The sequence below is a fragment of the Lepisosteus platostomus genome, chromosome 15 (assembly GCF_059453375.1).
Source record: "Lepisosteus platostomus isolate fLepPlt1 chromosome 15, fLepPlt1.hap1, whole genome shotgun sequence".
NCBI classification, from domain to species: domain Eukaryota; kingdom Metazoa; phylum Chordata; class Actinopteri; order Semionotiformes; family Lepisosteidae; genus Lepisosteus; species Lepisosteus platostomus.
The window spans coordinates 21,189,244-21,215,762 of NC_142625.1; the positions used below are offsets into that span (position 1 = coordinate 21,189,244).

Sequence of the window (26,519 nt, forward strand, 5' to 3'; positions counted from 1 at the left end):
ATATAATTCAAGGCATTTACCACTGTGACTCTGCTTCTGGGCAGAGCTTTGAGAACTCCGGTGTAATGAAGATCTCATTCTGCTAATACTCCCATAGCTTTTTCTTCAAGCTGCAGTGCAGTCTTTGACAGGATTTTCTCTGAACGAGCAGCTGAAAGCCGACCTTTGCAAAACAATTTCATTTCATCTTATCACTGCATATTAACAGAATTCCTTATCTGAGATTTTACTATTGTATCTCCTTAGTCAGAGCTATTAGCTAAGAACTCTCTGGTGCAGTTTGTTTTTAATGGCACGTGTTGAAAATGTTTATCCTGAGGAGACTGAAATGGGGAACAGTTCAGATGAGTCTGGTAAAACTAATTTGGTGCTTGGTTTTTTTTTCTAGCCTTGCTGCCTTCCAGTTTCTGTGAGAATTCCAAATGTGCAACTTTTACCTTTACCCCACCCACCCAGTCTCTTCAAGAAAGGTTCCAAGCACATGTGGAGTCTTTTCTCAGCCCGTATGCGAAAGAGTGTCCTGTACACTGCCTTAGCTCATCATGCTGTCAAGTGCAGCACAAGACCGTTACGAACAAGAGGCCATTCGCCCAATCTCGTCTGCCTGTGACTAGTCTTTCAGCTATATCCACGTGCTCAGAACAATATACCTCCCATTTCTGGGGCTGAGAGTTTCAGGAAATTTATTTTCTAATTGCAACGATGGAATATTCCAACGTTCACCTTGTGTGCTTAAATCAAAGCAGTACTTTTAAGGTACCCTTGCATCTGCCTGAATCTCCGAGAGTGTGATCTCACAGTCTCTGCATTCTATCTTATACTGTAATATATATCTGGGTAACCACTGAAAGAAAAATAGCAATTCTAGCTCCTGTCCTGTTACTGTACCAATTGGGTTATAAAAACAATCTCCTGATATCTGGTCACTCTTGACATCACCCTAAAGTGTACCATCGAAGTAATGGATTAAACCAGCTGTTTCACTGAATGCCTAGCAAGTGCAATAATCAACATGGATTTTTTTTCTGGTATTTTTAAATGATTTTAGCGTTTCAGTGCAGAAATATCTAAAATGTGGTCTACATTGACCAGTATGAGTGGTGGGTGTGTGTGCCCCTTTTTGCTAAAGCAAGCCTAAGCCTTAATATATAGTTACTTTTGTTACTAAACTACAAGTGCAAAGAAGAATAGCCCACCATTCTTTCTGAAATGAATCTAGCACAGATACATTACAGACTATTAACTAATATTCAACTGTTAATATTGACTATAAATATTTAAGTTTTGGTTTGATTTCATCCTGGATGGTCCTACCACACTGCCACTGTCTTGAAAATGGGTTTCTTAGCCAGAACAAAGTGGTATTAAGGGAGAAAATAACGCCCCCTTCTGTACAACAGCGGAATTGGAAAAGTTTCTAGAGGTTCTTCACAGTAATGTTTTAGATAAATTCACTTTATTAGCCATATACAATTTCTTGTATTAGGAATTTGTCTTTTCGCATACTACTCTCCATGAGAGACAGACAGGGAGAGAAGCTTGGGGTCAGAGGGCAGGGTCAGCCATTGATACGGCACCCCTGGAGCACTTGGGGTTAAGGGCCCAACGGAGTAGGATTCCTCTGGCGGCCACGGGATACGAGCCAAAAACCTTCCAGCCACAGGCGCAGATCCTTAGCCACAGAGCCACCACACCGCAAGTTTTATGTGCTATTGTTCTATGACTTATAAATTGTTCATGAATATCTTCTGAAATACTGATTTTTTTTACATGGCACCACATTTTTTCTCTTTGAAATACAGATGAGGTATGCAAATCTGACCAGAGTCTCCTATGGTTGCACATTTCACCTTAAACAAATTCCACTTCAGGAGTTTGATGAGTTCTTATATTTCACTGTTTATAAAGCTGATGACAAAAGACTAAATTGGGAGGACATTCAAATAGGGCATCTCTTCAGTGTGGGGACTGTGTTATTTATTCCAGTTTGTTATACAAACATTGCTGTGATGTCCATGACAGTGGAAATTTTTTCTCGTGGGGTTTTTTTCAGTAGGCTTGCATTAGTCACAACGAGATAATAAAATAGATGTTGTTCAAGTGTCTTGCTGGGTGATTGGCAATCAAAGCTTGGATCACTGCACTAATACTGCTGGGCTCCACCTGAAGCTTCTTCTCTGCAACCTGCTCTTGCAAATAGAGGTCTCCTCCGACATCTCAGGACCTTACAACTGCATAAAGAAAAGGCTGTAAGGTAAATTTTTCCTTGCACATTGTAATTGACTAGAATCCTGAATCAAGCTGCACAAACTCTATATAAACGGCTATTCTTAAACTAAAACTATGCAGACCCGACATTTCAGTCGACTGTCAGGATGTGTGATGTTTTAGTCTTTGCTGCTACATTTTATTCTTTGATTTTACTTTTCATTTCAGACCAGGGTGTGATGGAGGTTCACAGCAGTTTTGTTCAAATGAAATCAAATTCAGCCTTTTACATTTTAAAGCTTTCAGAGCCTGTTTTGAAAGTTTCTCTGAACTGCACTTGACTTAAGTCACTTCGTGACTGTATTAGTTTGAACTCCTACTATTTTGATCAGCTCTGCATTGCATTATTCGATGCACTGTTTTGCTTTAGCGCTGTTAGTTCCATAGGACTTTTTGTAGGAGGTCAAGTTTTTAAATATTATTAGATTATTATATTAATGGCAATGACATATTTTACTCCTGGCTGTAGCCTTTCATCAGGTTTGTTTTTCCATCAAGGTTATTGTCACCCATTTGACATTCTGCAGAATCATAGGCAAACAACAAAATCATATTTTAGACCTGCAGTTCTATTAAATATTGTTTATCCGGGGTTACTTTTAAAATACGTTTTTGCTTCCTTCTAGGCTGGTGTGTCAACCCTCTGAATGGTGATGGATTACCTCTTCACAAACTCCACTCTCAAGTCTCTTTCTAGCAACCAAACATGCATGATATTCTACAGGAATTGTGACCATAATCCTATTGGGATCCATTTTTGGTTGACTTTTGACGTTATCACGATACTCCTGGGTCTCCCAGCCAATATCGCTGTCCTTTGGCTTCTAAGAACAAGCAGGTTCTCCCCTTCTGAAATACTCGTCTTCCTCCTTGTTGTGAACGACACATTGTTTTGTTTGAGTCTGTTTTTAGACTTATCGTCTTACTGGTTTAATGACCCCTCGATGATATACACCACATATTTCTTTTCTGGGCTGAACCTGTTTGTGAGACCGCTGCTCTTTTCTTGCATCTGCATCGATCGCTGCCTGGCTGTGTTGCACCCTCTCACCTATATGCTGCTCAAAGAAAGCAGAGCCAGGCTGGTGGGCTGTGCTGTGGTGACGGTGGGCTGTCTGGGCCTGTGCCTCTTCATGTGCCTCACCGTCTACAGATATGCCTTAGAGTACGTAGCCTTCTCCATCCCTCCTATGTTCATGCTCATGGTTTTCTGTAACCTCTTCATGGTGAGAGCCTTGAAGACGTCAGGCCCAGGTCTGGAGAATACGCACCCTGTGAAGAAGAAAGCCCTGAAAACTATTGGAACTCTCTTAGCTGGAATAGTGATGTTCTATTGTCCACTAGTGCTGGTTTCTTTTGCTTATTTAATCACCGGTAACAACTACTGCACTTTGTCGGACAATATGGCTTGCATTTTCTTGCCACTGGGCTATGGGTGGGTGACCTTAACTAGCTGTCTGGGGTCCCTTCATTACTTACACTCAGCAGGCAAATTGCCCTCTTGGAAATGGACAGGGGTAACTGCAAAGGGTCCGTAACTGATCTTATATTGTGATCTCTTAATCTTTCATGGCCTGAATTTTTGTTTTTGTGCATAAAGTAAGAATTGCTCTTTGCAAAATAATAAGAGATTTTTCTTTTGATAGAAAAAAAAGTCAAAAATATAATAGAGTAATATTTACAGGCAACAGGAGTTAGAGGTCCCTAAGCCATGCGTGCAGCAATGCGTAATGCCCTGATGTTGTTTGGTTATTAGATGATGGATTTATTTAAGGTGTGCATGTAGTGTTTTATTATAGGGATAAAATGATCCATTTTATACATTTTTCAAGGAAGAGTGAGACACGTCACTGACTAATGATTCAGCTGGAATCAAGAACCAAAGCGTTCAATGAAAAAACAGACGTGTGGTGAAATTAAAAAAGCAATGCTTTTTCATTCATGCAAAGAAAAATTTTACTGGCACACAATTCACATCTGGCATGTTGGAAGATTAACTCTGGCCAGTGTCCACCTGGATTCTGCAGGCTAATGTCTTTTTTGATATGACTCTGCAGTGCTGCCATGCCAGAAGCCCAGATTCAGAGTTTATAGATTTCTTTTAGTGATGTTTTAAAGTCCTTTCAGGCCATAAAGGGTTTTTAAATACATACACAGGCAGATATGAATGTTAACACCCATTTATCTTAAGCCAATTCTGTAGAACATCTTGGATACCACTTCTTTGTGTAAAAGGGCATTTGTTACATCTAATAAATCAATGAAAAGCTTTGTTTTGATAAATGCATGCTGTCAATCTGCACATGTGACAGTTTGCAAATGTGTATGCCTGCATTGCATGTCTGCAAGAGGACATCAAAAAGTGCATCTGGGAATTACTCACCTTGTAATTTTTAGTATAGGCCTTTTTCGCATACACACTCATCTGCTACCACTTCATGCAAGCTTAATGCCCTTGTTGGTTGGTTCCCGAGCCATTCCTGCTGCACCAGTAGAATGTCAAAGAGCTGACGCCTTAGGGCTTCCTCCTTTGGACCAAACTGGACTGAAAGGAACAGCTTAAAACGAGCTCTTCAATACACTGCACCTCTCACTGTATGCTTTTCACCTCCAGCAGTTGCCTTTTTTCACTGCAAAGCAACTATGCAGTGGAAGAAGCACTCTGAGCTCCTGTGTATATATATCTAACACTGTACATATGAATGCACACACACATAAGTTTCCTTGGCTATATACACTGTAATAGAAGGTTAAAATCTAGAGGTATCAAACCAAAAGCTGCAGTTGCAAATCTCTCAAAATGTTAATTTAGTTATTAGAATAGTGTAATGAAAGTATCTTTGTTGGAAAACAAATTGCAATTTTTGTTAATGCTTTTGATGAATTTTTAAACTCTTATATTCTTATACTTTAATTTTGCTTATAAACACTGTAGACAGGTTTCGGAGAGAATATTTGTGAATTTCACCGTGTCGCATATGGGATTTGAACCCAAGGTGGGCTTTTTAGATTTCTCTGTTTTCTGCCTAATGACACTAATAAACTCCAAATGTTAAAAAAAATACCAATGAAAATCAATTCCATTGTAGATGATCATCTTTCACATCACAAAATAAGGATAAACCTATCGATAAACATTTGTTTACTGTGAATTATAATAGATGATTACATCTACTGGGGAGCACTCCTCACTCCCAGGACCAGTTTGTGCATTGCGTTCGAGAATGCAAGCTGTGTCATGCAAGCTGTTTGCTGGTATATGCTCAGTTGGTGCTGAGATTATTCCATTATTCCTGGGTGTGCCACTGACTGGTGGTGTATTCTGTTTTTTAAGAACTTTTAACAGCTTCCAGCTTCTCTTTGGACCTCATTTATCTTAGTCTCACTGTCAATCAGATATCTTGCATTGCTTACGTTCTGAGATAAATTAATTCACTTGCTTAATTATAAAGGGTAGCATGAAGGCGCATTGGTTAGCATTCTGCCTTGCAGCACAGAGCCACTGGGTTGCTGTATGACGATTGTGTGTTCTCCTCGCGTTGATCTAGGTTTCCTCCAGGTGCTCCTGTTTCCACCCGGAGTATGAAGACATACTGACAGGTTAACGGACTTCTGGGAAAACTGGCCCAGGTGTGAGTGTGTGTTCCTGTCTGTGTTTGTCCTGCGATGGACTGCTGAACTTTCCAAGGTGTGTCCCATCTTGAAAATGAAAGGATGGAAGGATGGGCGAAGGGCTGTTTGATAAGAGTTCATCACTTTGTTGCTTTCTCTGTTTTTTTTTCTATCTGATCCACTGCTTTGGAATGCCATCGCGCAAGTAGATCAGAGTGAAGAAGGGAGAACCTGATGATTATCTGAACCATTTCAACCGAACCGGTTCATGAATTCACAAAGATCGCCACTAAGATCTGCAGGCAAAGTGTTTGCATGTGTACATGACAATTAATATATTAAATATTAGAAAGAAAAGAATAAAGCTTGCTGGGATATGGTCTGGCTCCTCCTCTACCCTGTATTGTAGTATTTAAATGATGGATGGAATAAAAGAAAAAAATTGAATGTTGTTATTACATTTTTTTTTCTAGATGTCAGGGTGTTAATTTTCAAACTGTGATCTTTTACGTGTCCAGTTGACTGTTACAGGAGTCACGAGAGTACATAAAATTCACAATTATAGATCATCCCAGAATAAACCATGAATGACTTCACTTGAACTTCTCATTTTACACAGGGCAACACGAGGCTTACCACAAGTTGTTATTCAAAGTGTAGATAAAATAAACACCTTTAATTATACACTATATTTATAAAGTTTTGTCTGTCCTTGACAGGTTAACCTGTAAAATCTGACATGGAATGTGCAACATTCATGATTTCCTTGATCTTTTCCTCTCAAAAGTGGCCTGGTGTTCTGTCTTGAAACTACTAGAAGGCATGTTATATCTTGTATTTATACTGTCTTTTTCTTGCTGCTAATGTCACCTGTGTTTGTCATAGTAAAACCAAGTTCTATTGTTGTGATAGCAGTGAATCTCTAATGTGCAACTGTGTTTTGACAACAATTAAAGAGAGGAAGGCAATGTTGTTGTGTCAGTGGAATTTCAGGTTTAAAAAAGGAACTGTGTTTTTGAGAAATTCTGAAAAACATGACCTCAATCATTACAGCCCAGGTGACTTGCAACAGCAGAAAGGAAGCTATGATGTAACACTGTGGCTTCTGATTAGCATGGTATCTGGTTTTAATTTCAGAAGCTCTTGCATGCTCACTTTATTCAGGGGAAAAAGAACAGAGCCTTTGATTATCTCTCAAGTACGGGGATTTTACATCTTATGAAGAGTAAACAGAGCCTGTATTTGATAATATGGCCTTTGCTGGCATTCAATGTTATTTGGCTCATGCAGCTTTGATTATGCACCCATGATGAGAACTAGAAACAAGGAAACAGAAAAGCATCAGAGCTACTGGAAACCTACCTTGAAATCACATCAGAACAATATTGCTCCACCAAATCGATTCAACCGGATACAAACACTCTTCACAATTAGGGACACAATGCCAAGCATAGTGATGGGGAAAGTACTGCAAAAAGGCATCGGATGAGACGTAAAAAAAACGGAGGTCCTGACTCTCTGCGGTCATTAAAAATCCTAGGTAGTTTCTCGAAAAGAGTAGGGGTGTACCCTGGCAGAGTATAACCCTTCAAACTCTTTAAAAACAAGCGTGCTATGACTAATGTACATGTCTCCCTAACATGTCTTTGTTAGAAAATAATCCAAAGTAAGTTATTTGTACTATTGTCTAAAGAAAATCAGTTTGGCAACTGCAACGAAAAGGATATTTCAATCAACACAGTGACACGCGGAAAAAAACAACAACAACAACAACAACTGGTCGGTCTTAACAACTCCCGTTTTTAATAATAGCGAAACTCGGTACAATATCTACCAACGTGACGCGCAGCTCCTGCCGTGCGCTCGCTTTTGTGACGTGAGGGTTACATCGCTGCTGAAACCCCACGAGTCGTTTCCTAGGTGCGTCCACGTGTGTGTATTTCTTGGAGCTGGCGCAGGGGCACGGCACATTCACACATCGGCCGCGGAGATCTTCATTGCCACATGGCTAGCGGCTCCCCACGCTCGCACTAGCAGTGCTGGTGTGTGCACGCAAAATGGGGAGGAGCCAGTAGGCCGAGACGCATTTTTTTTTACCCATTTAAACGAGCTGAGCATGCGCAGTTAATAAAAAGTGGGACTTAGTCTGTTACACAACTGTTTCTTTCTCCATTCTGCTTACTGCTCCTCGCCGGCAATTGCTCTCAAGACATTTCATACTTTAATTTTAAAATAAGGAACCAGGAAATGAGTGGGGATCAAGTTCACAACGACTCCCAGGTAACGTTACATGAAATATGTTGTGTCATGATCAGTAGACCTCGGCTTTGACAGATATTTATATTATGTTTAAATCGTAACCTTAAGCTGTAATATAGTGAAAATTGATGGTAGAAAATTGAACAAAATTGCTTCGTGTCCGCGATCAGAGAGTACGTTGGTTTTAGGAGCTGTTGGTGGTTAACTAATAACTTTATAAGAAGTTTAAAGCCATTTTTGTGCTAGAACAATCTATGAAAAGCCATTTTCGCATAACCTTAGTTGAAACTTACTGTACATATATTTTTAATAATAGCTTGACATCTATAAATATTTTTTTTCAGATCGACACGGGATCTCGGGTTAATGGTAAGTATTGTGTCCCCACCAAATGTTATGTAATTATACTTGCTCATTTTCTATATTTTACTCCCGTTAGTGATGAGCCTGTATTCTGTAGTTAGTTTTTTAAGGACAGAAATGGCGTCCCAGAGACTAAGTCCCTTCTCCTTTACTCTCAAGCTCCTATTGTTCAAATGGAGGGCTTATAAACCACACTTAAAATGCTCCGTTTTTCCAGATGAACCCGGATTCTGATAGGGATGGATATTGTTTTTCCCAAAATGTCCCCCGATTGCTTCTGGAAGGGGCTTATAAGGGCGTATTTTGGTGCCGAAAGTTGGGGTTTGGGGGTTGAGGACTTAGTCTCTGCGCCATTTTCTTTTTCTGTGCTTAGTCTCTCAGTGCCGAGAACACAAAGTGCAGATCGCCGTGATATGGAGGTATGGGGATCTTCTTAGGAACGGTTTGTAGGAATGAACGCGTCTTTTTTTTCCTTTTTCTTTATCACAGTGCAATATGAGGGGTATTTAATTACATTTATTTTCAGTTTTTATTTTTTTAAGAATGAGATCTTTAAATTGTCCGCCGTTATTAGAATATCACACCGGTTTGGGGCATAATGTTTAAAATATTTTTTTTAGACAGACCCTTGGCAATTTTTGGGGTTCAAACGTTAATGCCAGAGGGGCAGTTTAAAAGTGCACAGTTATATTTTACTATCATTAATGAAGGATGTTTTCCTTAATTGAACCCTCGTAATTTTTAAATACCACCATTAGCTGTTGAATTATAAACTTTCAAACTTATTATGAAAATAGGTAACCGGAGAAAATAGTACAGTGAACTTTATTTTGGCTGCATTTTGAAGAATACTGCCTTGAATTGGGTTTCTAAGAAAACAGCATAGTTTTGTGAATTTAACAGTGTTACCCATTGTGTCATTTTAACCAAAAGGATGCTGGGGTTTTGAAGGTGGTAAGGATTTGTGCAAAACCTCATTTGGTGAAATATGCTTTTGAACTTCAGGTTTGACCAGGAGGCTAAGTTATAAATTGAATTATTTTGTTTTATTAAAATATGTTTCCAACGTCTTCCACCTCCAGACTTCATTGAACCTCCCCATAGAGGTGACCTATGCTGTCAGAGACAACTTTTTAGTTTTAAAATCAAAGTGTGTTGGATTGCACAAAATGTGTGTTTACCGGGCACCTGTGTAAAAAGGAAACATCGTTGTCATCTGCACTCCTTTTTTTAAAAACTTTTGTACAGGCTGGAGATCCCGGGTTTTCCAGAACTGATAAAACTGTTCAGTGTAATTTTAATTACCCTTTAATGAAAGTTAGGGCTAATAAAGAGTAGCTGAATTTCAAAATGTAAATGGAAGATTCTGTTGTACTGTTTATTTTATTTTTTGCTTAAACTTATCCATTTGACTTTTGTCTTTTTAGTTGTCTTTCTTTCAGCTTACTTAACCTGCTTGCTTACATTCTATGAGACTAGTTTGTCGTCGGTGATGAGCAGCACTTTCTCCACAAGTCGCATTTAAGAAATGTTTTTGTGTCGGGGGTTAAAGGGGGTGTATTATTGTATGGAAAGCAGGTATCGTTTTTTTTTTTCATTTCAACCCTCACTTCAGCGACCGTTTGGGACCGAGGATGAAACTTCAGTTCAGTATATAGTCTTGCTTGTTTGAGAAGTACTTCTCTGTTTTCCTTGGAGAAGGCCGTCTTTCCATTTTAAACATTTTGAAATGTGGCCGACGGCACACTGGTTAGAGAATAATCTTGTCTTTATGTTGCACTTTAGTTGCCACACGGTTCTGTTTACAGTGTATGTTAAAAATTAATTTGCTGAAAAATCGCTCGCAATTAATCACGTAAAATGTTCTTAAGGTCGACAAAGACTGTTCCAAAGTTGAGTGACAAGACAGATGGAGGCTTTAGTAAACCACTTCTTCAACAAGAACACGGGCATCCTATCTCTGGAGTTGTGAATGTGTTGTGTGGGGAGTAGCAGTGTTAGCGTTGGCAGCTAAACCTAAAGAGGTTTACCCCAACCACCACCACCACCGAGGCCCTGAATGACTGAAAAGTGTTACAGTTATCTACGCTATATACAAAAAATCCAACTTCTTATTCCTAAAATGAAATTAACTCCCCACTTGCATGTGAAAGAAATTGCTGGTGGGCCTTGGAGTTGTGGTTGTGTGAGTGAATGCAGTGCCGTTGTTGAGAAAGCATGTTGTGATTGTTTGGAGGTGACTCTTTTTTGTTTTTGTTTTTCCACACTGCAATCATTCTCCTATCCTGAAGTATACGCGTGCAGTGTTAATAGAGGTAGGCCAGTGACTGCGTTCTTTCCTGTCTCGCACAGAAATCTGCCGACCAGAGGTGCAGCAGTATTCAAACCAGAGCTTACACTGGGCTGTTTTAAAGTTTCCCTGGGCTCTAGTGTGTGAGATTGAAGGCAGGCACATGCTGAGCCTCATGTGTGATCCTAGTAACTCAAAACCTTGTTCTTGGAGCAGCTCACATTGGAAGCTCACAGTATGTGCATTCCACTGTCAAAGCCTCAAGAAGAGGGACTGTAGAACTAAGGGACTGGTGCCCAGTGATCGTGATCCTGTTTTTCCTGGGGGTCGGTTAATCAACCAAGGTCTGGGTGAAAAGCCACCTTGAGATTAAGCAGTCTAAATGGGGTCACAAATGAAATAAGTTGGCTTGGAGATCCCTGACTTCTCTGGTCGTCAGTCATGCCCTTATCATCCAGGTCGTTTTTGACATGAAGCTGTTTAATTGAAGTACAAGTTACGTTATTGAAATAAACTAAAGCTGAGCTGCAAACCTTATCTTAATTCATTGCTGGTGGTACATAGCTGGCAATGAAGGCAATCAAATACAGGAAGCATGTTAGAAATTGCAAGATGGTTTATTAGGGGCAGCTTTTTAATTCAGTTTTATTGCTCTGCAGTTATCCATATATGAATGTTTGCTCTTCTGTTAATGCTTGACCATGACCTTAGCAGGCCTCCAGGCTTCAGCGTTCACTTGCTCTGATCCTTGAACTGATCAGTATTGCTTATTGATTAGGGGGAGTCTTTTTGGAACTTAAGGGAAGTGTCAATTAGAATAAATCCCTTATCGGATTTAATTAGGAGTATTTGGGGATAAAATAAGTTTTGTGGTGTCATGTTAAAAATATGGCATATATCCTGAGCAATAAGTTCTGTGGTCAGTTTGGGAAGGGTTTAACACTCAGTTTCGGGATTTATTTAAAGCTTGTTTAGTCTGTTGGGGAAGATATGGTCACCTAAATGCTATTCCACTTTCTTGTGTGAAACGTACATTGTTAATGGGTCCTCAGTCTTCGCATTTCTTTGCTCACCAGTTTAGTTACCACTTAAAACTCTGTTCTTGAGAGAGCTGCAATGTACAAATTAATTTCAGAGTCGTGTCACTTTGTATGTGAAAGCATAGTCGGTATATTCCTACATTGCATTACCAGGCTGGATGGGAAGGTGACCTTTCTTTGATTTTGTTTCATAATGTGCATTTTTTCATTCATGGAATGCTTTTTGCAAGTAAATGAGTCTTCCAAGGCTTCTTTTGCAACAGTTACATTTCTACAGAACCTTTGATGGTGGCGGTGGATAAGTGATTGAATGTGGTTATTGTATTTGAGTAATCGGTATATCCGATAGGCTGTCCTTTACTTACAGACCTAGGCCTGTCACCTCAGTGTGCATAAAATCACTGAAAGGTGAACGTAACAGAGTTGGAAATGGTAGTATTCTGCTAAATGATGGGTCCCAATATTTGTGGAAGGGGTAAAAACAATAAGGAAAATGTCAGTTTAAAGAATTTTTTGTTCCGCGAAGGCTTGGGTTAACATTGAAGCATTTGAGATTTGAATATCCCTAGGATAGGTAGGATATTTCCACAGACCTGTGAACAAGCTGTAAGGCACGCTTTTTTCTGTAATTTTCTTCTCACTTTGCTGTGGAGAAACAAACAAACATTGCAGTACATCATATGTAGGTTTCCAGAAGACTTTGTGTATTGATACAGTGGTGTATTTCAAATGCAGACTGCAGGGATACACTGGGATTGGGTGGGAGGACTGGGAATTTCTGAGAAGACCACAAGGCAAATAAGTGCTGTACCAACACTTCAGAGCAAGAACTAGCCCACGATAAGAAGAAAAATCCCAAGGCTGGGGCTCGGTGATGAAGGGGTCTCTTTGGTGAGGGCTGGAGACTTGGCTGAAACAACTGCCTGATGTTTTCGGATGTTTAAAAGTAGACTCATAAAAAGATCCTTTTATCACCCGCTAAGTAAGTTTTCTGGGAGTTATTTCTGCAGAGGTCTGAGAATGTTAAAGCTGGAATTAATTTTGGGCACCCCTCAATACGTTCTAAAAAGTTGCTCTTCTAGAAGAAAGCTGAATGTCCTTTTGGTACAGTGCATGTGTTTATTTAATCTAGAGCATAGAAACTTTTACAAAGTAGGTCTTTTAAATCTCTCATAGTTGTTAGTTGGAACTGTTACTTTTTACATTTCATTGGTAAAGTCCTTTTTGTGGCACCAACGGCAAACTTAATTTTCAAATGCCATTCCTGTATAGGTTTTGTGTGTGTATAAATCGTTTCTGATTTTAAAGTATACATGTAAATTAATTTTTCCAGCTTTTACAAAGGTACCTGCAAATGACTAACGAGTGTAAATTCAGCCAAAAATGGCTATTAGCCTGTTACAGATGTAGTCATAATAGCTGCTGAAGCAAGAGATCTGGCGAACATCTTGACATTACAAAATATGAATTCTTCAGATAAACCTCTTAAAGAGATTTCATTTTAAGGGTTCAGTATTCTTATCTGCTGTATCTCCCTTTCGATCTTCCTCACCTTCTGAATGCTGTGAGCTGTGGCTACCATTGCATCATTGCAGGTGAATCTTTTAAATCGTGGAATTACTGCAGTGGGTCGTTTCTTTCTGCTACGTATTGACTTTACAGTGTATTTCAGCCAAGTATCTTTATACATTTTAAATAAGGTTTCTTATTTAAATGGCACTTTGTGAGCTGGATACCAGCCCTTTCTGTGAACCTGCTGAAAATTCATTTCAGGATGGTTCTGTAAAAATGGGGGGCAGAAGTACTTTATTAAGTGTGAGTTATAAATTTTTTTCAGGTTTTGATGAACTAGAGCTGGTAAATGCTGTTTTATATTTATAATTTTATATCCTGCCTTGTGCTTGTTGCTTGCTGGGCTAGGCTCCACCTCTCCCCATGACCCTGTATCAGATGAAGTAATTAGAAAATGGATGGATACCTCCTACAACTCTTCTTTCATATTTCTTGATTCCCTTATATAAATGTCATTCCACGCCTCTACATCCCGTTTTTCATCAAAAATGAAAGACGTTATTGCTGTATTACAAATATATACCATAACACCAAAGCAATACAGCTTGAATAACTAGTTGTCTGGTTCTTGGTGTGTATACTATGTGTCCTTCATGTTTTTTGCCCTGTTGAACGTCTGATAGGAGAGTTGTTCTGGGTCCAGTCTGTTCAGTAGTGTTGCACTAATTGATTCAGAGCTTGAGAGCATGTCTGCAGTAGCATGTGCAGAGCTGTGTCTTTTAAAAATTATTTTTTACTAAAATAAGGTTGGATGCACACCGTTATTGATTTCAAATAAATAGTTAAAGAGTTTTCAATTTAAATTGATGGGCAGAATGGCCTCCTCATTTGTAACTATTCTGTTTGTATAGTATTGTTTAGTACCCATTTTCAAGTAGGCTACAGTCACAGGCAGTCTTCCACCTCCAGACTGGGCTAAGTGCATTCACTTGCAATGTTCCCTGTTAGTTGCTGCTACATTGATTCCTTGTTGTACAGTTTGACATGGTGTCAAACTGAAAAATATACCAAGTTCAATAAATATTTATTAAGCTGAATGAACAGGACCAGTGTTGTCTGCACTGTTGTATTATCATTAACAACATCAACCCCTTTTTTTCCCTATTTATCACATGTAAAAAGTAATCATGCTTTAGCACAAGAGGGTGCTGTTTTCAGGAATAATTAAGATACTGGACACATTTGTTTAAATAAAGCTCTGCCTCCCTTGAGTGTTTAGCACAAACCTTCAGGCTGAACAGTTATTTGTTTGCTGTTCCTTGATAAGGAAGCAGAATGTTTTGTTACTCGGATGTCCGTGGTAATGATCCTAAGAGTAATTTGCTGCTCGCTGGCTGGGAAGTGAAACTCTAGCAGTGATACATGGGGAAACTGTATTTTAGTGTGTAAACATCCTTGTGTTATTGCAATAGAAATAGAAATTGTTAAACGTTGTGCAATTAAGAAGTGGCATGGCTATATATAGGGTTGTCTTTGATTTTTAAAAAAACTGTTTCACTGAACACAATTACAAAATCCCAGCTTTTGTGATTTTCTCAGTTCACGGTTCCTGAATACATTGACCATTGTTAACATTTTTTGCAAAGATCCAAAATACATTAGCAAATTGAAGTGTATTTTTTTTTATCTTTCAGTACTTCATACAGTATTTACATTAGCTTTCCAATGTATTTCTGAATCAAAACAAAATTAGAAGTCTTCAAGTAGATTTTTGAAGGCACACATTATCAAACAAGGCTATTATCCAAGGACATTTTATTTTTCCATTCATTGGACACTTTGTTGTAAATTTATGTAGTTGAATATGTCTCAACTATACAGTAAGAGTGAAAGATGTGAAAGAGCCTCTTCTTGTTTGTGATGTACCTAGCTTGTTTAGTTGATAGTAGCTAATATATCCAAGGCTCTCTCATCCAGCTGTTCCTTAAAGGAAGTCAGGGCATCAACAGTGTGGCTGTTTAGCTTGTTCCAGACTCCCACAACTCTTTGTGTAAAAGGTGACTTTTCCAAGTTAAATGCCCTTCCCCATTCAATGTGACTTCAAAGCACTTTGTCCTTTTGGGGTTCAGAGTGGCCTTTTTGTGCCTTAATGTCATGTTTCCGCAGGTGAATGAACTGTACAGTGTGCCTGTCTGCAGCAGCAGTGCACACTAGACTTGCACGCCTTGCCCCTTGTATTGGAGAAAGGTGTGTGCACATCCTTGAACAGATTGTTTCCGATTTTTATGTTTTGTAAGTCAGATGTGTAAGTAGTTTTTGTCGTATTCTGTGGATTGCTTTGATAACTGAGCACATAGTTTCAAATGTCCCTTTCAATTTAAAAAATGCCACATGGTAGGATGATGGCCTGTCCTTCTTAAAGAGGAATTTCTTGGTGGTTTAGCCAGACTTGATTTTTGTAGTTGTTTTTTTTTATTCAAGCGCATAAAGGGAAGGCAGAATGCTTTGTTTCTGCCTGGCATACATTATGCATCTCCTTCGCTAGGGATGGCTGTGTTGTCGAGCGTGTGTGCGGGGTTCTTCCCTGTGTGATGTACATTGTCGTACAGTGTTTGCTGAAGGCTTGGCCTCGAGAGGCAGGCTGTCTAATGATATTGTTAAGTGGCTGACAGTGGGGCTTGTCTTGTAGCAGGAGCCGTCTGCGCGCTGTGACACACAGACACGAGGCACGGGTGGCTCTCCTGTCCCCCCTGCTCCTTTCCCCCCATACCCACTTGGGGTCTCGTGGGAGGCCGATTCAGAAACCACATGGCTCAGGTGTGTCCCTAAGAAGATGGTGGGTGGGGGGACTCAGTTCATCTGTCAAATGTTCACCTGACCCTGGACTATGAAGGCTGTTGGGTCCTTTTCCTATTAGCTTGGAAGTGCTTAGTCTGACTACATCCATCCGTTTTCTTAACGCCTACTCTAATGCTTAATCGTTGGAGCCGGAGTCTGTCCCAGGGCGGGGTACAGTCTGGACAGGATACCAGTCCATTGCAGGGCACTCGTATATCGGCACACTCACACCAGGACCAGTTTTCCCAGAAGCCAGTTATCCTACCCTTTTTTATTCATTTGTCAAGCAGGCCTATATACATTTACAGTTTTTAAACGGCTGTTAATTGACAGGCACTCATGAAGTTGCAGTATTTTGCCTCTTTAGGACGGGACATGTCCCAGAGCTCTCGGTTATAGTAGTAGGAGCTGTCACAGCGTGTATCTGGGGCTCAATGTGCAGAACTACTGTACTGGACTGAAGCAAAAAGGCAACCAGACTGCCCTTTGTTTAATTGCCCCCTCTGAAGCTACACATTGCACAGAATTTCCAGATGAAGGGACTCTTGGATTTCTGTGAAATACACAGCAGTTCTGCTAGTTTCCTGACTTCCCCAGGATTTGAAATGAGAATTGAATTAAGCGAATTATGCAGGGGATTATGGCATGGTGGCCTTTAGAAGAGCTGCCTGTATTTCCTACAGTGAGGGTGGAACAGAATTTAAAGGGGTTAATGTAGATCCTGTTAGTGGGAACAAGAGGATTTGCTTTATTTGAGTTATATTTAGAATATTGTTTAATTTTGGTGGTCACCATACCATTAAAAGGAAATTGTAGCTTTAGAGTTCAAAGTACAGCGCCTACAATGATTGCGAGACTCTGGATTATCTAATGCTGGCTAAAGAAATTCTTCTGTCTAAAAGGAAGGGGAGGGAGATTATATATAAATAGTACGTTCTAAGCGGAATGGTTAGGATATACCTAGGAAAATGCATTGGTGACACAGACATAGGATCCCAGTTTGGACTTTCTTAAAAACTCCCTTCAAGTCTTCATTAGGAAGTGCTTAGTCACACCCAGGTCTGGGTGACTGCTACAAAAGACCAGATGTTTGCAGGCTTTCTTGTGCGTGTATGGTGTAAAATGCTTTTACATTTTTTCGTTTTTATTTTGCATTAAACGGACAGTTTTTCTGGAAATGAATTGTCCTCGCATGCTCATACACCCTCTTCTAATTTTACACAGCCCTTTTCCAGTTTTCCTTCACTCCAGACCCGTGTGTCTGAAAGGAAATTTATACATACACTGCTTATAAACTTCTTTCACTTGAAAATTAATTAGTAATCAGTGGCATCACTATCCCATCTTTTTCACATTTTACGATGTAGTGTCTTCCTCTTGTGTGATTTTGCCCAAATCACCCAAATTTGTTGGAACAGATGCTTTCCAGCCACCCTGGGCGGTCAACAGGACGGTGTTAATTTGTGTATTTTGGATGCCTGCAGGCAAGAACCTATAGCAGAAATGGTCAGAAAATCTTGTTCTTGGATGGATAACCGAAGAACAAACCAAAATGGCCCCAGTTTGAAGGCTATGTGTATTACTGCACCCAGGTGTAGTCAGAACAGGTCTTTTAAATCCTGCCTAAACTATAGTTGGCATCTGGTAAACTACACAAGGGAGATAAGTGTTCACTTTTGTCTGTGGAATAAACATTTAAAAAGTGTCCACTGAATTGCCGTGATTTCAGGTTCACGTTTTCCATCATTTCAAGAATGAAATTCCTTTTTCCTGTAACTGGAACGAGGTTGCCGTGTTCGGGAATGTCTCTGCCGAGTCTCCCGGCTCCTGTCGATGACGAAGCGAGCCGGTGGGGGGGACAATGTCTGTCTCGGCTCTTCCTCTGAGCCATCCGCCTCCTCAAGGAGCTGGCCAGCCTGTGTGGGAGTTGGGATTCCTGATAAGGACGCAACGCTGAGTCACTCCAGCCTGCTCCAGTGTGTTGGAAAACACAAAAGTCAGCATTTCAGGGAAATTTTCCCTCCTCCCGATTCCTATCAGAGACGGGGCGGCGCAATCTGGCTGTGCTCTTGAATCCTGACACTTCCACGGAAGTTCTTTCTTAATTAGGGAATTAAATTCGCCACCCATGCACGGGAGTCAGGGATTTTAGAACATTTTCCTCGTGTGGGTAGATGGAGTATTGGAATTTTTGTAAAAATGTGTTTTTCCATGGGAATAGAAGTAAATTGCTCTCTCGTTGTTGACAGGTATTTTGTGCACAGCCGTGATGATTTTGTGCACAGCTAGTGACTGCCCCGATCAGTGGTAATAATATGACCAAAAGATGTCTACTTCTCTTATTGTATCGCAAGCATAAAAAATATTCCTTTCCCCATCATCACCTCCGGATTTGTACTTTGTTGTTTAGGTGACCCAAAGGCAGGGCTTTGCGAAGCGATTGTCTGTACAGGTTTCTGAACAAACTGAAAGAGTCCCACTATGGTGGTTGAACACTGCGCGACATGAGTGTGAGCTGTTCAGTACTTACAGCACTGCAATGCTGACCTAGTATAAGTGTGATCTCCGAGTGTGGAACGGGGTTTTTGTATTGGGGCTCTGAAGTCCTTTTTGTTCTCGCGTGTTCTTCTCGTGGATTTTGTTCTCGCGTGTGGAGGCAGGATTTTTTTTAGTGATCTGAATCCAAAACGACTGCACTCATAAATGCAGAAGGGAGGCGTCTTGGGCCCAGGGCGAGGAGTGGCTTGCTGGCCTTGGTACTGCTCTCGCTGTGCTGCTGGGGGCAGTGGGAGATCAGTCCTGCCGTCTCTACTCCACTGCGCCGGAATTCCCTGGAGTTCACCTCTCTTCCGCTGCCTTGGGATCACACCAGGGGCCGGCTTTTAGATACCGGAACGAGGCGAATCCACCCAAAGCGTTCTGCGGGATCGCTGGAAGGTGTTGATGGCCTTCTGCGTGATGCTTTCTCACGCGCGTCCTGGAAGCTGAGGATTTCGAAAGAAGCCTTTCGGGAAGAAACGAAAGTTCCAATCGACGGACTTCATGAGCTTTCACCTCCCTCTCCGTCATTGAGAAAATGACTCTCGAACCCGATCGTGTTGGGTTGGCGCTGTTCCCTGCACTGCTCTCCGATGGACTTCCTGCTGTCCGAGTGATTTGTGACTAATTGCACAGCGCTTTAGCAGCCCCGAGAGCTGGAACTGGCTGTGCATGGGCGTTGGTTGCTATAGTAATAGCGACTATAGCAGGTGCCATTGTCTGCACATAAAATAAGTTTTTAAATCTTACGATTGTCTTGCACATTGAGCTCCATGTCATCAAGTACAGTACTCAATTCCCAGTTTTATTGTTTGCGTTTTAACAGCTATTGTCTTATCACTTGAGTGTTTTTTAACTAGGGGTGACTTCTTCTGTGAGGGCTGGCTGAGTGTAGTTAAGTGTAGTGCAGAATGCTGTCTGTATATTCATGTGTACTGCTTTTTCTGTGTCTTTGCAGATTCCCATAGACACAGAGACAAGCATAAGGACAAAGAACACAAACACAAAGACCACAAGAAGGACAAGGAACGGGAGAAATCCAAGCATAGTAACAGGTACCGGAGTCGCTGTGTTGGTCAGTGTGAGAAGCAGGGCCCCTAGCTTCTGTTACCACCACTGTCACGGGGGGGGCACGATCTTGTTTATCCCCCTGATGGAACCAGCTCCTTTTTTCTGGAAAACCATTGGTGCCGTTAGTCAGTATGTTTGATGAGTATCATAAGAGACCTGTCATTTGGTGTCATTTTTGTGGGTGACCATGTTATGCAGCAGTCAGTGATTTGATTTGACCCGTTGAACGTCACGCTTGGTGAAAATCAAGGAGGTAAAACTGAAAATAACCAATATGTCTCATTCACACCTGAAACTTAAACAGCCTGTCGGTGATGAGCTATAATCTGGGTCACAATGTCCTTGTTGCACAGCATTACATGGGTAAAGTCATGGGATTTCATTTGCTGTCCTTTCTCAAAGAACCCCTTTCTTGCAGAATGAGAATGTAGATGCCAGATTCACCAGATTGGGCCCCATTTAATAGTTGTAGGATGGGCAGGGTCTATATGTGTTGCATTTGCAGCTCAGAGACAAATCAGCTGACTTGTTTGTCCTCTTGTGCAGCCTGGACTGGGACAATCCCACAGCACATCACAGGTGTAAGCTTGCAATACTAGAAACACATGCAGCCACTATCACTAACCCTGTGACTTTCACAGCAGATACCCTGTGGATAGCAAATTCTGTTTGTCATCTGGGCCACAGAATGTCAGTGCCTCTGGTACAAAATTAAAACTGTTTACCTGGTAACTTCCTGTAGTTTCTTTTGATGCTTAGTGTATGGATACTGGGAATACATGCATCTTTACATGTGCATATGGGTGAACCTGCACATGTAAAGCTGGGGTCTGGTTCCCCTTTCATTTACCCCTTTTTCTTGGATTGGGGGGGGGCAGATTCATAGGCTTGTGATTAAATTCCTTGTTGCTCATTCTGCACATGAGCTTCACGATTCTGCCTTGAGTCGGAGAGGTTTCACTGGGGCCTTATCTCGTACGTCCTGAATGACTGCCTGCTCTGGCAGGGCGGAAGAAAGCCGGAGAAGGTGGTCATTCTAACACCTTGCTCAGGCTTGTTTTGATTGGCTGGTTATACAAGGGAGTCCTGCATAGCCCACTGTTGGTGAGTTGCAGTCTTTTATGCTTTATAGATGCCCTCAGATGCTAGATGTTTAAGGGCATTTACAGCCCATGTGGCTTCAATTAATCATTTGTCCAGTCTAATCTAACATACCACATGGAGTGAAGTTATAAGATACTGATGGCGACTCCCACAGTGGTATGGAAAAGCTGGCTTAAGACGTTAAAACCAATGGAAAACTACACAAAGTCTGTGTATTGACTGTAGTAAATGTTTTTTGGACAATGAAAGTCTTCATTTTTGAGAGGACAAGCGATACAGCAATTTCTACGCATTACGACATGAGCTGGCTGTTCCAGTTTTTTATGGGGGGAGGGGGGGATTGTGGAATCTAATATTCATATTCGTTTTGCTACTGAAATGAAAAATAACAGCAAGGCATAAGTATTGTAGGACTTGCTGTATGCCTGTATGTGTGGGGCGGGGCACTGTTCGGAGCTAAATGGAGCAAATACTTCGAAAGATCGTTTTTCAAATGAAAAGGGTATTAGGAAAGTAGTACAGCAGTTAATGACATAAAAATGAAGTTGAAATTTCTTTTGTAGAAAGGAAAGTTTATCCCAGCCTGTCTCTTGACTCTATTTTTTTTTTTAGAGACTGTTTAAGCTTCAGGCTTCCCTTTCAGCTGTTTTTATTTCTTGCACACAAATGTGTTTTGCTTCGACCACCCCCCATCCCTGCTGTTCTGTAGTGGCAGCCACTAGGCCTGTGGGTGTATGTGAGGTCGCAGTGTTCTTCACTTCAGACTGCTGTGCTCAGCCAGTATCAGACTACTGACTGACTGGGACGCAGGTCCTGGGCTTCCTGTGAGACCCCACCCAGTGGAGGCCGAACTAACTGATCTACATGAACCATAAAAGTCCAGCGCAAATATAAACACTTTAGTGTGTCATTGGTAATCACACCTGCCCCTGTTTCAGATGGGCTTGTCTGGACTGCTTTAGTTAACAATAACTGCCACTAACTGGTTTGCCTTTCACCCCACTGTTGAGGTCTTGAACAATATCCTACAGAACATCCGCCCCACGAGTTTTGAAAACCACGACAGACTCAAAATACCTGTAGCAATTGACGTTTTGGTTAATTGCGTTCTATCGCCTCCAAAGTTGCCAGTGGCTGTTCTCAAGCTTCAGTTCAAGCCCTCATTGCTGTGGAACAGCCATTCCCACTCAGGGTGGGGGCAGGGTGGGACAGTTTGAGTGTCTGTCTGGGGCCTCAGTGCTGACTGGGCCTAGCTTTGTTCTCTCCACAATGCCTTCCTCCTCTCTCTGACTTTGGAAACAAAGTTTCCCTGTCACCCGGGAAGTTTGTCTATTATCTGACTGCCATTGAAAAGCTTTCCGGTGTTCGGTCAGACCTTCTTGCTCCAGCTAAAATTGCGAGTGACTAACAAGACGTTTTTAAACCAGACGGTCTCTTGCTAGTGTATCGCAGCGCCTCTTTATAAAATCCTACCATTTGCAAGTCTGAAGTTGGAGTCTGTGTCTGAGAAAATGGAGAGGGCATTTAGAAGAGTGTATTGATCATTAATGGAATTGCTTTTCACAAAGCTTTGCCAGATTGACTTTTGATTTTACATCTGTGTGCAATTTATACATTTTTGTCTTTAGTCCTTGCCCAAGCAATTCACTGTGGTTCGGAAACTGGATATGGGAAATATTAGAAATTGGGGTAGCTAGCCTTGACTTCATTATCTATTAAAAGTGATACTTTTTGTAAGTCTTAAGATTTAACTTTGCCATATAAAATGGCAGCACCAAAGAACGTAGAATGAATTGGTCATAGTACTTCTCTTAGTGTGCTCTCCTGATGTGTCTGGAAGAGTGCCTTCTAAATTCACATTTTGTCTTGTGTTTTTACAATGTTACTTCCTTCTTTCTTAAATGATCCTCTCTTGCAGTGAACATAAGGACTTCTCAGAAAAGAAACACAGAGATAAGGACAAGCTCAAGCACAAAGACGGTAGCTCAGAGAAACACAAGCACAAGGACAAAGAGAAACGAAAGGAATTCAAGGTGAGTGTCAAGGTAATTCTTGTGGATAGGGTTCCACCTGGGTTGCTCTCCAGAAACAGTACTCTGCTGTGGTCCCTTCAGAGGAGCTGTTACTGCATCAGCTCTGCGATAACTCATTTCAAGATAGAAGTGCTAAGCCTGGTCACTGAAAAATCTCCTCCTGTGGTCTTTCAGCTGGGCCACAACATCAACTACAGATTTAATGCCATAAAATCAGGACAGTGAAGTTATAGTGGATAAAAGTTTAATGGAAATAAAGCTTATTTTCTACACTATTCTGAATTGTTCTGGAATGATTGAGGTTGGTCTGTAAGTTTTGTTGCATTCTTCAGTGTAGTTCCCATTGACTGCTGTGCACTGTGCCTGTTTTGTTGTGTCTTTGTGCTGGTTGAACTCTTCAGGTTGTCTTTCTGACAAAAGCTCAGGTGATGGCTTTGGGCCTTTGTCATTTTCCGTTCTTCAGATTTTAAAGCAGACAGCAATTACGCTTGGCCAGGGACGATCTCTTGTGCTGTGAGTTCAGCTATAGTCCTAGCTGTTACTGTGACGTTGAAACTGACGGTGTTAGGCATAATACTCCTGGAGCAGTACTGTGTGGCACAGCAGCGAGTCCTCATGGCTCCCTCTTCATCTTGGGAAACGGATGCTATGATTTGATAGTGGATTAGCAGAAAGCATTTACAGATGTGTTGGGCTATGGGGACTTGATGGACTCTTTGCTCTCCGGGTTCTGGTGGTGGACTTGTGTTAAAATGCTTGTAACTAAAGTGGCCTGAAAGTAGGCCAGATCCTCACTGATGACTTACAGGGATGATGCCATGATTACTACCATTGGTACAGAATTAGAGCTGACATTCCATTCTGCAGAGAACTTGGACATAGCTCAGTGCTTGTTGGAACACTTCCACGCTGTGCTGTCACCTACTTTGAGTTGATCTGCCATTAAGATCTCATCCCTTGCCCTCACATCATCCATGATGGACGTTAACATGGCATTCTGACCTTGAATCGCCATCAAGTATGCAGTTGTTGTCAGCCGACTGCTACTGCGCAGTATTAGGGGACTCCATTGCCGTTCATTTTAGGGGATTTCAGTGATTTTATTCTCCCTTATTTCACCAGGAATTTGGTGACAGACCTTTGCTCACTATTAGTGAGATCTGGATTTTTAGGAGCACATTCTCAATATAGCTGTAGTTCTTAAGCTAAAGGAGGAATTGGGATTTTTTTTTTGTTCATGGTAGATTTGTGCAGGACATTTCCATGAACCATTTTTTTGTGATGAGATTAGCCACTTCTTGACCTATCCTCATAACATGGAACTAGGTTTCATTTCTGTTAGGAGTTAAGACTAAGTCTTTAATGTCTTTGAGAAAATATTGCTCCTTTGGCAGTGACTATTTTGTTTCCTCCCCCATACAGGTCAAGTCTCCCAGTCAGGAAGATAAAGTAAAAAAAGAAAAAGAAAATGGGTTTTCTAGGTGAGTACTGTTGAGGGCCAGCCGTAAGTTCAAAAGAGCACTGGAGTTCTGATCCTCTGCAGGAGGCAGAATTGTTCCTGGAGACCCCATAAGAGAACTAGATCTTGTTTCGATCAAGACCCCAGGTCCTTGTTCTGTAATACCATGGAACCACAATTATTATTAGAATGGTATATCATTTTTAATGCCTTGTTCGTTCTGAAGTATTCAGAAATGATCTAACCATATTAAAGGAACAGTCTGTATTAATCTTGTGAAGCACAGTTTTTTTTGTCCTCTTTGCTCAAAATTAAAAAGAAGAGGGAATCGCAGCCGATGTTTCATGCGGCCTCGCGGCAGAGTTCCAGCTTCTTTAACTGTTCAAAGTTGATGTAAAGACTTTATTTCTTTCTTGTTTCCTTAGTCCTCCTCGCATAAAGGCAGAGCCGGACAGTGATGACTATTGCTTCTCTCCTAAACACGAGAAGTCACTAAAGCGCGAACGGGATGACGATGAGTGAGTATCTCTTGGCACAAAGTTAGAGTAACTCTGCTCCTGGCTGCTGTGAAAACTCTCTGGATTATGCACTTGCCTTAAAAGGTCCTCTTGTGGCATTACATTTATCAGGTACAGTTTGATTGGAAGCATTTGCCTATGATTTTCCTCAAGTTCTAGTCTATCATGCGGTCTTTATTTTTGACGCATCAAGATTTGACCAGATATGTACCATGGGCGGCACATTGGTATGGTGGTTAGCACATGTGCCGCAGCTTTTGGGTCTTTGGGTTAAAATTCATGGTCTTTTGTGTTTTCTCCTGCCTTCCAAAGACCAGTTAATTGGAGTTTCAAATTGTCCTTGTGTTTGTGTATGTGTGTCCTGCAATCCAATGGAGCCCATCTAGGGTGTAGTGCTGCCTTGCTCTTCCATGATAGCAATCGGATGGAAATCCTTAACAGGAATAAGTAGCTTTCTGATGACGGATATACAATTAGTTATCGGTTTCTTAAAAATAGTATTCCTTACAACTCCTTAAGCCTTGTTATTCACCCACAAAAATCCCAGGGTCTATCTGAACATTTATATGCATATGTGGGTAGTTTTTTGGCACGTTAAGCTCGTTTTATTCAATTCAGGTAATCTTTAATAATTAATCCAGTCCTCTAAAAGTAAAACCATTCAGCAGAAGTTAAGAATTTGTGGAATTAAGGGCTCAAAAAGAAACTTGCTTTAGTTTGAGAGCCTGCTGGCTTAATATCCTGGATGTTTTTTTCTTGCAGCACTGAATTTAAGCCAAAAAAAATCAAGACAGAAGATGAGAAGAAGGCCAAGAAGAGGAAACAAGAAGATGAGGTATGTGTGAAATTCTCATGTTTTTGTAAGTCGTTTTAAATGTTGGGATGGAGAACTGCACCGTGGAGTACTGTAGTTGGCCGTGGTGGTTCCGATCTAGTGTCGCCTGTTGTTCAGTTTCTGACGAGTGCTTGTTTTTTTTATTTTTAGGATATCAAGCCCAAAAAGAAGACAAAAGACAAGGATAAGAAGGAAGGAGCTGCTGACGGCAAGAAGAAAGGAAAGAAAGAGCCTGAGGAGAAGTGGAAATGGTTCGTTTTGCAGAGTTTGCTTGTAAAGCACTCTTGTACAGCGCCTGTTCTGCAGTTTAGGGGCATCCTATAAACTGACAAAGAGCTAGATTTCTTTTTTTAGATCGTCCACCAGAAGTTCCCATCACGGCAGTGAACTGCAGCTGTGCATCCCTTCTTTAGCCTCGCTTGACTTTGCAGGTTTAGGAATGTCTTTGAGTTCTGGAGTCCTGAAGGCAGCACAAGTTTTACTGTTAATAGTGTTTGGCAGAAGGCCGCTAATGTGACTACAAGGAAAAAATCTGTTCATATTCAGAAGTGACGTGAAAAAATGCCCTCCCCCCCCCTCTTTTAAAAACATTTACTTTTTGCGGCATTAGATTATTTTAAAGTTTTGAAAGGTTTACATCTCCTGAACAGCGCTGTTCTGTCAGACTTTGTGAGAGGTGGTTTTGTTGGGTCAGACGTGTTGCAGACCCCAGTAGAGTAAAAAAAAAAACACAGATGTGGTCTGCTGGCAGAAGCCAAAGGCTGAAAATGGCAAATTAA

The 26,519-nt window shown here is 41.0% G+C and overlaps 1 protein-coding gene and 1 long non-coding RNA gene across 5 annotated transcripts in view; one reads left to right on the top strand and one right to left on the bottom strand.

Moving 5' to 3' along the window:
* Positions 1 to 1,955: 1,955 nt before the first annotated feature.
* LOC148648219 (uncharacterized) lies at positions 1,956 to 7,937 on the bottom strand. 3 transcript variants are annotated; one of them, XR_015926825.1, is made up of 3 exons: positions 7,243 to 7,937; positions 3,320 to 4,909; positions 1,956 to 2,231 (listed from the first exon to the last, which is right to left on the bottom strand). It is a non-coding gene; the product is annotated as an uncharacterized LOC148648219 (long non-coding RNA). The 3 variants fall into 3 exon arrangements; XR_015926824.1 differs by lacking the exon at positions 7,243 to 7,937 and having other exon boundaries at positions 3,320 to 3,540; positions 4,652 to 5,256; XR_015926823.1 differs by lacking the exon at positions 7,243 to 7,937 and having other exon boundaries at positions 3,320 to 5,256.
* The window catches only part of top1b (DNA topoisomerase Ib), a 30,206-nt gene continuing 11,623 nt past the window's right edge, over positions 7,937 to 26,519 (top strand). For both annotated transcript variants that reach the window (XM_088608424.1, XM_088608425.1), the window contains exons 1-8: positions 7,937 to 8,160; positions 8,484 to 8,508; positions 19,679 to 19,775; positions 22,814 to 22,928; positions 24,351 to 24,409; positions 24,813 to 24,905; positions 25,668 to 25,740; positions 25,891 to 25,991. In XM_088608424.1, the coding sequence (XP_088464550.1) occupies positions 8,128 to 8,160; positions 8,484 to 8,508; positions 19,679 to 19,775; positions 22,814 to 22,928; positions 24,351 to 24,409; positions 24,813 to 24,905; positions 25,668 to 25,740; positions 25,891 to 25,991 (596 nt within the window). In that variant the 5' untranslated portion in view covers positions 7,937 to 8,127. The remainder of the gene's footprint in view (positions 8,161 to 8,483; positions 8,509 to 19,678; positions 19,776 to 22,813; positions 22,929 to 24,350; positions 24,410 to 24,812; positions 24,906 to 25,667; positions 25,741 to 25,890; positions 25,992 to 26,519) is intronic.